The following is a 13,861-nucleotide window of genomic DNA, read 5'->3' on the forward strand; positions in this document are numbered from 1 at the left end:
TGAGCAATTGGAGAAACAATGAAAAAGTGACAGATAGAGAAGCGTTGCAGAAATGGTGAGCACTGACAGGGTTTCCATAAAGCCAGTAAAACACGGGGCTCCGGGGAGCAGTGCAGGCAGCAAGAAAGACTCTCTGAGCCTGGGCGTCTGGATCAGGATCGCAGCCGTGCATTGGCAGACAGGATCATCATCAGTCATGCTTCCTTCCTGTCCCATAATATTCACTAATGTTGGCCTATCTGTCACTGTGCAACTTCAGTCACACAGCTGTGAATACTTGACAGAGACCAATCCATGAGTACTGAGTGTTTTTCTCGGGGATTATGGCAGATATTTGTTTTGCCTATGAAAAAACAACTAAGCAGAAAAACCTGAATGACTAATTAATTTCTTTTTTGCCGTTTGCCGTATTATCACCTTGTGAAGTTATTATGGCTGCTCTGCAGACATGGAGCAGCATTAATGTGAAGTTCCAGTAGTCACGCCCCTATTAGCTCATGTTTGATCTAAACCAACTTCTAAGAAAAACATCTTTTGCTGCTAATAACTTGCACTATGTCCATCAGCTAATTGCTAGCCTCGCCCGTGCACTATGTTTGGTGCTGGGCAGGCAGCATACAGTACAGCGGGTGTGTCGGGGCTTTATCACCGAAGACACTGCCTGTGTTCAGAGAGGATGCAGATGAGAGTGGAGTGTGATACATATACTGTATGTGGTGCTGCAGCAGTTAAAAAGCCCTATACAAAATTATAGATAATACAACAATCTCAGTCAATCAAGAACATTTATGACTAAAATTTACTTTTTAGACATCATTTTTTTTTGTTTTAGACAGAACGTTGTTCAGATTGACTTCCATAGAAGCCGAAGTCCTCTGCAGGAAACCACTTCAGTCTTGTTGCCTTTGCGGCCTCCATAAATCATACAATGTTTATTTTCTGACAGGCCGTGTACAGTTAAGGTGCTCTATCCAGTCCCAAACCAATAAACCCAGAAGCACAGGGGAATGGTAGCTCACATAATGAGAAGCACTTTCGGTTTGTTTCATTTCTTCGCATTAGGTGGAAGCAGCCACGGACTCTGAATCTGAAAGCAAAGGCTTGCGGGAGTACCACTCTGTGGGGATCCAGGTGGAGGACAACAAGAAAGGGTGAGCTAATGGTTCTGGGAATTTAAGCTCATTAGAAGACCTCAATCTTTGACGTTTGCTCTCTCTATTATGAACAATAGTCCCATTGTCTCTGCCATTATTTGCCATTGTGGCCTGTGTGTATAAATGTGTATGTGCATTCATCTGTGTCTCTGTACCTCAGCCAGGGCAGGTTCAAACGCTCCAACAGTGTGACTGCAGCTGTGCAGGCTGACATGGAGTTGGAGGGCTTCCCTATCATGGAGGACAAGGGCCTGCAGTTCGGTGGGGGCTTCCAGCGGCACTCAGAGCCCAGCACACCCACCCAGTACGGGGCGGTGCGAACCGTACGCACCCAGGGGCTCTTCAGCTACCGTGAGGATTACCGTACCCCTGCTGAGCCCCCCAGTCCCAGGGAGACCACCAGCGAGACAACCTGGCAGCTGGAACCCCCCTCCCCACGGAATAACGCAGCATCGGCGGGGGAATCGGGCAGGGCATCCCCCTCCCTGAGGAGGGATGGAAGCTGGTTCATGCAACTGCTCCACACAGAGACCAAGAGGATGGAGGGCTGGTGTAAGGAGATGGAGGCAGAGGCTGAGGAGAATGACCTGTCTGAGGAGAGTGAGTGTTGTGCTCAAAGCTTCACGGGTCTGATTTGACGTTGCTTGTACAGTACTGAGTGTATGCCACTGTACTGTATGTGTTCTACTTGACATGCTGTGTGTGTGTGTGTGTGTTTCAGTCCTAGGCAAGATCCGAAGTGCAGTAGGAAGCGCTCAGCTGCTCATGTCTCAGAAATTCCAGCAATTCTACTGGCTGTGTCAGCAAAACCTGGTAAGAAACCTTTGAAAGAATCAAAGAGTGTGTGTGTGTGTGTGTGTGTGTGTGTGTGTGTGTGTGTGTACGTGGGGCTGGGTGGGTAAAGGATACAAAAAAAAAAGAAGTTTTAAAAGGAATTAAAGTAGGAGAAACGAACCAGCTGCCATTTCCATTATTCCAACCAATGCAGTATCTATTTTGTCTGTTAATATAATGTAGAAATCATTTTTCAGTCATAGTTGAAAAGTCACTTTTAGTTATTTTCATGGCAACACAGACAAACTCAGCATTCAAGTCACATGTGGGTCAAATCCAGTTCTGCAGCCCATTCGCACAAGTAATTAGACTCCATTCAACGCGTTTCTATATGCATGAATCAGACAACATCACATCTGAATTTTAAGTGAGGAAAGAAAAATGAGTGTGACACAGCTGTAGAGCGAGCAAAGCGTATGGGTCTAGGAACATTGGCTGCACTGTGAAATTAACTTTTGTCATTAGAAACGGTTCCACACTCCTTTATCTGTCCTCACAACCTTTGTTCTCCAAGCTTCGATACACATTTAATGCTTTTGCCGGCACTAACAAACTGAATCAAAGCTCCCTGAATATCATTGATTGTGGAAAGCTACAACACTGAGAATCAATAGCTATCTAGCACATTTATATGTGACCTGACCGTTTTGAAATGAACAAAACATGAGCGTGGATGGGTGTTTTTTCACTGGCTTGGTCCTGAGAAGAGAAGAACAGAGGGCTAAGCCACCCCTGGGTTTAAATAGACCTAAATATCCAGACACAAGCCGCTCTATTGCTCATCCAGTGCAGGAACACACACACACACACACATGGTCAGGGATTTCTGCCTGATATTTTTTTTTTCTTGCACTGTTCACAACTCGTTTTATTGATCTGAGCCAAGCACCCAATATTTCAGATGAAGTTGGTGTGGAGTTATGAGAGAAAGTGTTTCTGTTTTTGCAATGTGCAGCAGAAAGTGCTCATTCAGGGAGAGTGGGAGTTGTACGGGGATTAGATACAGCGAACCGGCCTTTTAGACAAAGTCGAGCATAACTTTGTCCATTGAAGGACACCGTATTTTATTTGTGCAAGTTTACTTCATAATTTTTTCATCACAAAAACCTGCAGCATTTCTCCACATGACTAATTAATATGGAACAGTGTTCACTTCTTACTTTCATGCTTTGTTTGTGAAGTAAATTTCCACAAATGAGAACCTTAAAGAGGTGTCTAATTGTGCTTTATCATCTTGGTTCTCTCTACTTCATGGATCAACTTTCATAAAGCTTGAAACTCTATAAGAGAGACAAACAGTGTGCGTGGAGCACTCCAGGATTAAAAGTAAACACTGACACAGCCGAGGCTTAAAACTCGCTGACTCCTCCTAAATCTGCCAGCTCTGGATATCTGAAGCCTTAAGACTTCTGAGACAGTTTGCAGAACATCACAAGTTCAGAGGTCAGAATAAAGCTGATGAGGTGCTGCGGCACTCCCCCTGTAATTAAAGATAACAGCAGTGTGTTCTGTTCCCAGCTTCCCTCACATGATGGACACTATGATGTTTAAAATCTGCAGTGATTTTAATCAATCTTTTTCCTGTACAAAGGAGCATTCTGATAATCTTGTAATACTACACATAATCAAAGCATAACGTAGCCTCTATTGGAATATTATGCACGTTTTGAAGACTTGACTCATGCCATATGAGAAAAAAAGTGAAATAACGTCACCGTAAACTTTAATGTCAGTTTAATATACTGACACATACAATTACAGCCATTGTATCATCTCATAGATTTGAGATCATCTTGCATCTCTTTGATACATTTCTGGTTAGAACAGGCCAGTGTGGGAGGACATAATGCTATATTGTGATGGAAACAGAACCCCTTGAGACCAAATCATAGAAATGTAATGTAAAAAAAAAAGATGTAATGACTCCCTATGACTGCAGCTTAGGGTAGCGTAGTACCAGGCGCTGCCATCGTATCCTAAATGTATTGGACAATCAGACAGCAGCACCCTTCACCAACCTAATCTAAATGTCGAGAGACTTGGAGTGTGAGTGTGAGAATGTCTCTGGGGTTGTTGAGTCGACGCGTACCACCGTGGTTGTGTTGCTGAAGTAGGCCTGCCATGTGTGAATCTCGGGATGTCGTCTCACATAGCTTAAGTTGCTGATTCTGCTGGCTTGAGAAAGACTGGAGCAAATAAAAACAAAAAACACAAGATGTGGATGGTTTTGCTAAGAATGAATATTTGCAACCACTGTGCTCTCAAACAGCCAGAGCAACCCTGCTGTTTGTAAACCGTATGCCACAAAGCTGCATCCATAAACACAATGTCAAACCTCTGCAGGTTTCAAAGAATTGTGTGCAAGACCAAGAAGAATTTGGTGTAAATAGAAATATTGCCCCGCCCAGAGATATGAAAGGTTTTAATTTGTAATAGTAGTTTCCTCAATACCTCTAATCATAGTGACAGATTTGATGTGTTCAACATTGCTTCTTATTTGTCCATAGTCCATCCAGAACAGTGACCCTTGATATTGTTAGAACCATGTTGAATAAAATGTCCTGGAGAAACTGGAGGTGTGTGCAAGGAGTTATTTGTGTGCTGAAACCAGCGTTGAGTCGACACTGTCCTTCACATCAGTCATATATCGTAGATCATCATAGAAAGAAGCTGGCCCAAAGCCAAGCCCAAACCTAACAGAAAGATTTGGACTTAATATCCTCAAAATAATCAATTATTAACATCAATTATCGGCACACAATCTCCTGACTAATTGAGACCTGCAGCCACTGCGGGCCAGCTGCAGAGACAATGAGGTTTCTTTCTGAAGGGACCAAGACAGCGTGTTATTTCTGAGCTCTTTTGTGGAAATAAGTTAGAGCTGGTCTCCATTCCAGTTATTCCTCATGTCAACCAGAATCCCCATAGCTGGGATTAGGCTCTGTTCATGCCCGTTTTGATGAGTCTGATAAGGACATCTAGTGGATCTCAGCTGAAGTGCAGTAACTCGTGTGGTCATGACTCTTGTGCATGCATGTCTACAGCGTGTATGTGTGTGTGTGCAAGCGTGACAGTGTGGTAGTTGTAACTGCTCTCACCTCGTAGGACCCCAGCGCCATGCCGCGGCCCACCTCTCAGGACCTGGCTGGGTTCTGGGACCTACTGCAGCTCTCCATCGACGACGTCACCGTGAAGTTTGACCAACTGCAGCAGATCAAGAACAACAACTGGAGGCCATTAGACAGCCCAGAGAAGAAGGTACATGTTGGCGCTGGCCCAAACATTCTTCTCTGTGTTTGTAGTTGCCTGTTGCCGAGCTGACTCAGTGTCCTGTGGACGCAAGAACAGAACAGACAGACTTAAGACTTAATTCTTTTTTCTTTGAAATTATATCCCTGATTTCATTTTTAACATTTAAATTTTAGATAAGATATCCAAACATTATACATTATATATTATAATTGTATATTATATTTACAATTAGGGTTGCAAATGTATTGGGGAGGGTTCATTCCCTCTTGTAATTCATTTGTTATTGTCTTACCTAACATATACAACATTCTAAATTTTACTATTATTAAATGTACTTTTATTGGTGAAACACGTACCAAGTCACTATTTTTGTAATCTTTATTTTAGTTATATTTTGAGTAAGGGTGTTGCAGGTTTTTTTTCTTAGTCAAGGAGGAGATCCAAAGAAAATATCAGTTATGTTTGAAATAAAAGCACAAGTTCCCCCTTCCCCACTCCAGAACTGTTACAGTTCCTTCCTTGTACATACAGTGTCTTTGCAAAAGCCTTTTTCTAAAGAACTGTATGAAAACTGCACACTTTTTTTTGCAGCAGATTTCTTTGTAATGCTACCAGGGCAGCATCACACTCGTGAACACTGGGTTTGTTGCTGCTTTTCATCTCTGTAGTTCTGCAGTAGTGCTCAGCCAAAATTGAACAAACGTCCCTTAATTATTCTCTCTTCTTCCTAAAGCCACCAGCTCCTGTACCAAAGAAGACAGTTCGACAGAAAAGTGTGATAACGAGGGAGAAATCCCTGGACCTCCCCGACAGGCACCGGCAGGAGGCCCGCCGACGGCTCATGGCGGCCAAGCGGGCAGCCTCCTTCCGGCAGAACTCAGCCTCGGAGCGGGCAGACAGCATCGAGATCTATATTCCCGAGGCTCAGACTAGACTTTGAGACCATAGGGCCTGGGGCCAGTGTGTCTCCCTGCTCCTAAGTTCAAACAACTTTAAAACTAGCCTTTTTTCTAGACTGCTACTCTCTCTACTCTTCCTTTCTCCATCCGTTGTCTGATCTCGATAGCCATCCTCAGTGCCCATCGCCAACACCATTGGTCTGTAGGATGTGCCAAGCCTCCTCTCCCATTGCCAGAATAAGTGTTAGTAGAAATGTATGTCTGACATGGGTCGGTCGGGTTCCTCCTTGGTTTGCTGGTGATCACGATACCCAGCCTACGAGCTCTCTCATCCAATCTCCTGGATGGGTTCGTCTGTAGTTTTTCAGCATTAGCAAAGTGCCATTTAAAAAGTGCAGCTTTGAAAACCTACCAGCAACCAGGCCTTTGAGCTAAAAAGAGTAAGTGAGAGAAATTGTATTAATTTCAAGTTGTTCAAAAATGGTCAAAGTTAGTAACCCTTCAGTATTTTTCAATAATTTAAGGTTACATTATGACTTTTTTGTTTCTCTGGTCTTTTGGGGGGTATATATTAATTAAATGCGAAATATCACAAAATTGTTATAAGTTCAAGACTTTGAAAAGTGCCAATGCTTGAAATACCTCAAATATGTGCATGTGGCACTGATCACCCATTCAAGGTTATTCAGGCAGCCCTTATAAGCTCTGGACTGGTCAGTGTTGAAAAATGCAGCTTTCTACCCAATCTGGTTGTCATCAAACATTTTTCTTGGTCTGGATTGGTGGAAGAATGACATCTGTCAGCTCATTCACATGCACATTTCAAACAACTTTCCCATATATCTCATGTTCCTGTTGCCAACTTTCAAATATTGACATTTACTTGAAGCTGAAAACATGCAAGTCTTGTGCCAACATTTTCATTATGTCAATGCAGTAGGAAAAAACTATGAAGGTTTGTGTAACTCCTTAGATCAAAATGTGTAGACAAATGCACTTATGCACTTATTACAATTCTCTCTATTTCCAAGGGAAATGTACATACCCAAGTTCACAATAGTACTGTTGTATTTTTGAATTGTGAGCGGGAAGAATACTCATTGTCTCTATTTTTTTCCTTCACGTCCTCTGCTTGCTTGCCCTCTCTATTGCTTTTGTCAAATCTAGATTTGTTGCATACATACAGTGGCTTGATCACACACACAAAACCATACTGCGGTGTTTTCATCTGATAAACTTCTCTCAGGCCCTTTCAAGAAGCGCCCTCAGCCACAACTTAATGAGGAGTGATAGAAAAACTGCCAAAACACAAACAAAATATCTGCATACTAGTTTCTTTAAACCAAGAAATGATTTGTGATTTTCATATTTCTTGAAAAGTTCTGCGTTGTTGAAAGCCTCCCGAAGCGGTACGATAACTGCGTTCGCTCCCTCTAGGAAAGGCTGGGAAGTAATGAAACAAAATTGGGGCAAAGGCATTCCAGAGGGATGCAATCAGCAAGTCCTAAATAACTAAAACTTTGCAAGTCGCCTGTTAAGAGGAAATACATGAGGAATAGGATGTGGCTGCGTGTGTGGCTATGCAGATCCGTGTGGGATATTTTGTCACACCGTGATGTAGTTAGCTGGATATTATGATTATTTGCCTTTGATTCCCATCACAGTGTTGCAGTGATGTACCGATGGCACCAGCGCTTCATGAGTTCAAATTCAGTCCACCTGTAACGTGCGGGTTTAATGCTAAGAAAAATCAGGTGGACCACACAGACCAGTCCTGTAGTTGTTAGTTGGTGCAGAATGCACATGCTGACTGTGGAACTGAGTGTGGAGTAAAGAGATAATATGAAAAATATAGTCCACATGACCTGACACTTGATCAAAATGTCTTTCTAATAATGATGCAAGCAAATCACATTTCATGAAAATAACACAGCGTACCGCAAAATACATAACAGTATGGTGTTAATGTGCAGGCTAAACAGCTAGATATGTGAGTTAGGTTAGCTCAATTACATATTTCTCCTTCTTTGTCAACCACATGAATACTGCGAACACTGAAACACATCTCCCTCATTTAAATTCCTAAATGCTCACAGGCTTATAATAACTAGTCTGAAACTAGTAGCTTCTATGAATTTAGGAAGGAGTTTACACTCAAACCTAGTAATGGATTCATGAATAACTGGTGCAGCGCAATCATGGTGTGTGATGTGAAAGTGGAAAACCTAAATGCACGGGGCCCTTGATAAGCAGTGGTAACAGAATTTACCCCCAGGGGGGGGTATAAGTGAATTGCTCATAAAGGTAGACTCGTGTTGAGCAAAAAGCTAAAACTGCTGCTCTTTATCATCAAACTTTGGTGCCGGTAACATGAACATCCGTCTGTACAGCTTCAAATCACTGAGCTGAAGACTGAAGTCTATTGGTGAAAACTTTGGATAATCAACCAACTGAATGGTGCTGCTTTTTATTTGATAAACACAGTACTATACGAACAATCAATGCAACACAACGCGCTGTCAGCTGATTGATACGTCACTTAAAAATCTATTTTTATGACTTAGAACATTTTGGTTGAGTGATCGTGCCAGTGTGCCTGGCTTCATTATGGGCAGGACCAGGGAGATTCATCATATAGCAGTAACAACTAAGTACATTTCTGAATATTTCATGTGTTCTGCCAATATTTGTGTGTGTGTGTGTGTGTGTGTGTGTGTGTCATGTTTTTGTAGCACAGTGCTGACATAATCAGAAAATAGAGGGAGAACCTGGGGTCAGTGTGGCTTGATTTCCTTATTACTACCCTACTGTGGCCTGACCTGCATCTCTCTCTCTCTCTCTCTCTCTCTCTCACACACACACACACTCACACACACACACACTCACACACACATACCCACTGTCCCAATGCCATCAGCGGTCTGCTGAAACATATTTTAGATACCATACCATAGCATATCATTTACTTTTTTGAGCTAAAGATTGTATTTTTGATAAAATACAATCCAAATTTTTAACCATGCGCACGTTTAGGCTCTGAACTCACAGGGTCTCGACTCATCATGACTCTTAAGTGTAGATGCGTTTAACTCTTATTTGATTCCAGTGTTCAAACCAACTGGATCACTGGATCATAACACATGAGACGTTGTTCGGTCGTCGTGAATTCTTGTAGCAGAGCAGAGGCAATACATTTCACAGAGCTAAGAAGTCTATTCAGAGCTAAGAAGTCTATTCAGAGCTAAGAAGTATATTCAGCCAAACCAAAGTCAGTGTTTCAAGCATGCAGTGCCATACTTCAATTACAGATTGGGCTTCTGATAGCCTGCGGCTGAGCGTTAGATTATACATTCTTTTAAGAACACACCCGTGTATAATTCTGCTATTTTTTCAGTGCAGAGGCAGGGACCTTTAACAGTATGACAGTGGGTTTCTGGAAAGCGTCTGGGTGTGTGATGCCAGGCAGTTGGCAGAGCGGAGACGTTCCCCTGCTGTTGCCACAGTGGCAGGCAGACGGGAGAGAGACAGACTCGGCCTGACATATGCTGGCTTAGAGGAGCACTGAGCCCCAAACTGCTGGTGTTGTACGCTGTTGTGTAGCTGGAAGGCTGTTCTGCGAGGATCGCTCGGCGCTGTGCTGGGTATTTTTCAGCCTGCCTTTGACTAAGCAAAGCAGCTTATGTAAGATTTCGGTTCCTTGGTGAGATCAAGCAAACAGCCTCCCAGGCCCTTCAAAGCTAGTGTTGATAAATGTATTGCTGAAAAGTGGCCTATACTGTAGAACTTAAGCATCAGCACTAAACATATTTCTATCAGTCTGTGCTTGGGTAGTTTCACTGAAGGCTGTCATTGAAACAACAGAGAGAGTTTCTCCTTTATGCAAATGATTCAGGGCTGTGAAGAAAACGAAGTTCATCCACCACCTTAAAGCACATATCTTGCCCCTCCAAGATCCGGTTCACAGTAGTTTCAATGAGACTGTTTTTTGAGTTAAACTGAGAATGAACTGTTTGAAAGTGGAGTCAGTGTCATTTGTCAGCATGGAGCAGAAAATGTTGATAAGGATTCGAGAAACCAAGACAGGGGACTTAAGTAACTTTACAGCTACAGTTAGAGGTAAGTTCTGGGTTTGCAGAAAGCATACATTTAGTGAAAGAACCATCTCTTGTTGGAAAAAAAATATGACCTCAGTACTCCTGAGGTTCTCAAATGTTCTAAACTATGAACATGGGTCAAGCTTATGTCCCAGTGAGAATCTAGATGGGAGTCTTCTCCATCCATGAAAAGTTTTCTATCTGCTTTTGTCCAAACAGGTCTGAACAGCTGTAAGGGCGTTCGATCTTATCTCAGTGCGTGTTCTTCTATGTTGGAAGCCTGTGGACACTTGTGTGGTGTGCATATGATACTGTGAGCACTGGTGGACTCCTCGCTTGCCAGAAATAACTGTGGTAATGTTTCAGTTGAAAAGTTATGGTAATTTAACAGCTAGTCACCCACCAAAACCCTGTGAAAACCCCAAGGGCAGAAAATTGCACCAGTGTCACATTAAATGTCATGAGGGCAACAATTAACTACAAGTGCCATCTTTTTGACGTATCCAGCATACTGTAAAATCATTACTTAAAGCCACTTGCCCTTCATCAGTTTTATGTATGCAAACCACTCCTGCCATTGCCTCCGTTTTCCCATCACCTACCGCATATTTCTATCATTTCAGCCCGCGTCTCCACATCTGTGGCCTCACTTCTGGTACGACTGTCTATCTGCTTTGAACTCTAGAGCCCATGATGTGAAATATTTCAAGGGAACTTTTTTCGTAACCATGCAGTGGAAAGCGCGTCAGACTCGCCGAGATAGACTGATACAACACTTCCTTGAACTTGGAATGTGAAACCACTCTATTACTAGATAAAATGAAAAAGGTAGTTGTTTAGCTAAAACTATTTTCATCTCTTGTATATCATATCTATAGTAAGGATGAATATAATGCCAAATATTCATTATTTGTAAAGACATATATATAGATATATAAATATATAATATATGCTTCATTGAAACATAACTATTTTCTGCATTTGCTCATGTTTTGTTGTCATTTTTACTTTGTTATGGTTATTTTATAAGCTGATATGATGGCATGCGAAATACTGATTCTGAATGTAGGCTTATTTATGAATTCTTTTGTTAAAACACTGTCCCACTGATATGTATTTATTTAAGTCAATCACATATGCATTTTTCTATGTGTGTTATTTCAGTGCAAGTTACTGTATCACTGGGTTATTTTTGTATTATTTATAATGTAGTTTGCAACAACAGATGCATTTCCCTTTGTTCTTTCCTAGCTGAGCTATTGAAAGATTTTGTCTCTTTGAGTAGTTTGGTCATTGCTGAGGTCATCCAGTGTAAATAATTCTGCAATTAAATTTTTGGAGAAAAAGTTTGGAAACGTTCTGTGTGGTGCCTGTTTACTCTGGAAAATCATACTTTAAACTTAATAATAGACTCTCGCTGGTGTGCAAATTATAGTAAAATTGTAATATTAGTCAAATGCTATGAATTGATTTAAACCGGCGTTATTTCATATTGTCAGACACCAAACTACATTATACAGTTATGCAAGGCTTGTCCTCATAACCACAGTATTCTCTGCTGGTCGTACTTTAACTCGCAGGAGGAAACCTCAATGAATATATCAAACTGTTCTTGACATTTCATGCATTTTTACATCTATATGCAGGCTGCTAACTGTTAAATAGCAAAGAGATAAAGATGAAGGGTAACTCTGAGTCATCTGTCAAAGAAAATGTTATATTTACCTTTTACTGTTCTTGTGAGTTAGGGCGGTCACTGGTGATGTGGCATTTATATCATGGATAGAATATATGATATCATTTCATGCGAGAGATAACAAGAAAATATCATTCAGTATTTATGATGTTTTTCGTAGAGCCACCAAAGACAATCAGCACCAGCTCACCCACTTTTGACTGCGATCCAAAGATTGAGCTTGTCATCTTGAAGCTGTTCAGATCCTTCAAAGCAAAAACAATACTGTTCAAAGACATTTTAACAAAAGGAGAGACGCTACAGAGATTAAAATCTGACACGGTGTTTGGCTGAGAGGAATTCTTAGAGACGATGCACATGGACTGAGTGGCAAAACGTTCACATGTTCCATCATGATAACAGGCAGGTGTAGCGTGCATGCTGTCGTAATGTTGCTCACTAAACACCACGTACTAATAAGAACGATAAAGGTGTGATTAGTAGGAAAAGGAGAGGCTGTCTGCACACCGAAATGTTCAAGCTCCCCATTTTTTATTATCAGGTGACTAGAGAGGTGATATTTGTTCGTGCCTACAAAGCTAACATGGCAGGCAGGAAGATGTCAAACCTTTAAAAGTGGGTTAATAAAAGTTTCCTACTTCTTTGTCCTTTTTCTTTCATTTAAACACCTATGTTTTGAATGTTAATATGTCATAAAAGAAAAAGAAAAAAGATCCGCTCAGCAGCCATTCATTAATTTGAGTTTGGTCATTTCCATTGACAATCTTTAGAGAACTTAACCTGAACTCCTCACCATGCTCTCACAGTACAATCTCAACTATGCAAGGCAAGATCCCCCCCTGTTGGACAAAGAAAGGGCTGTTCAACTAACAGTTGTAACTGATGGATTTCTTCTTTTATCACTGACTTAAATATTTGACCATATGTGTTGCTGTAATCATTTCAACATGATTTATCTCAAAACAGTTCATCAAAGACACAGGTGATGATCTGTCTTTTTACTGTTCGTCCAAGAGGTTTCATGAGCTCTGATTTATGGGGAAGTCACCACCCCACCAATGAGCGATGCCTTCAAGACTTTGATATGGAGCTAGTAGATATTCATTGATTTGAAAGGCGGAGAAACTTTATCAACTTATAACTCTGATTAATGTTGTTGTGGTAGGTGAAGTGTTGGAGCTCGTATATCTTTTCCAGCAGAAAGGATCGCAGGCATGCCGGCAGTCTGCTCTCAGTGTAGCCCATCCTGCAGGCCGGATGGTTTTATCAGAAGGTGTATGGAGTGGTTGATAAGAGAGATAAAACCCAAGCACCGTCACATCACAACAAGAGGGTCATGTTTCCTACCTGGGTTTCCTCTGACAGCTCTGTGGCTATCTGTGCTTATCTGAATGTGTGTTATCACTATGGCGACCTGCCCAGGGTTGCACCTTGCTTCCTGCTCAGTTCATGCGGGGTAAGCTGCATCGTCTCCTGAAACTCTTCACACAGTGGTTGGAAACTTGATCCAGATTTTCTTGCACAGCCTGAGACAATCTGCTCACACAATATTTCCACCGTATAATAATAGATACCATAACAATAAAATCAAATGGTGTTTTTGAATTAGTGTCCCCTTCATGGCTATTGAATTGTGTCATTTTTCATTGTTGCATTTCATTTTCACATTGGATTACAGTAAGTGCTTATAAGCTTACAATATGCGGATGAATACAACATTTATCACATGTGATGATATAACAGCATTATGATATGTGTGGTTTATGGTAGCATGAAGCCAAACCACACTTCATGCACGTTATGGACAAGCAAGGAAACAGCCAATAGAATGGGGCGCTCCCGCAGAGCTGATCGGCGTTGACCAATAGGATGTCCGGAAGTGTAAAGTAGGCGTCACTTCCTGTTTGGCAGTCATATGACCAAATTGAAGTC

The 13,861-nt window shown here is 41.6% G+C and overlaps 1 protein-coding gene across 1 annotated transcript in view; it reads left to right on the forward strand.

Annotated features, from left to right (window-relative positions):
• Nucleotides 1–6,180, forward strand: part of dlgap2a (discs, large (Drosophila) homolog-associated protein 2a) — a 46,237-nt gene extending 40,057 nt beyond the window's left edge. The window contains exons 7-11 of the mRNA XM_070842039.1: nt 1,063–1,151; nt 1,315–1,754; nt 1,876–1,967; nt 5,094–5,246; nt 5,974–6,180. Coding sequence (XP_070698140.1) covers nt 1,063–1,151; nt 1,315–1,754; nt 1,876–1,967; nt 5,094–5,246; nt 5,974–6,180 — 981 coding nt within the window. The remainder of the gene's footprint in view (nt 1–1,062; nt 1,152–1,314; nt 1,755–1,875; nt 1,968–5,093; nt 5,247–5,973) is intronic.
• The last annotated feature ends 7,681 nt before the right edge of the window (nt 6,181–13,861 follow it).

The sequence above is a fragment of the Pempheris klunzingeri genome, chromosome 13, assembly GCF_042242105.1.
Source record: "Pempheris klunzingeri isolate RE-2024b chromosome 13, fPemKlu1.hap1, whole genome shotgun sequence".
Classification (NCBI taxonomy): domain Eukaryota; kingdom Metazoa; phylum Chordata; class Actinopteri; order Acropomatiformes; family Pempheridae; genus Pempheris; species Pempheris klunzingeri.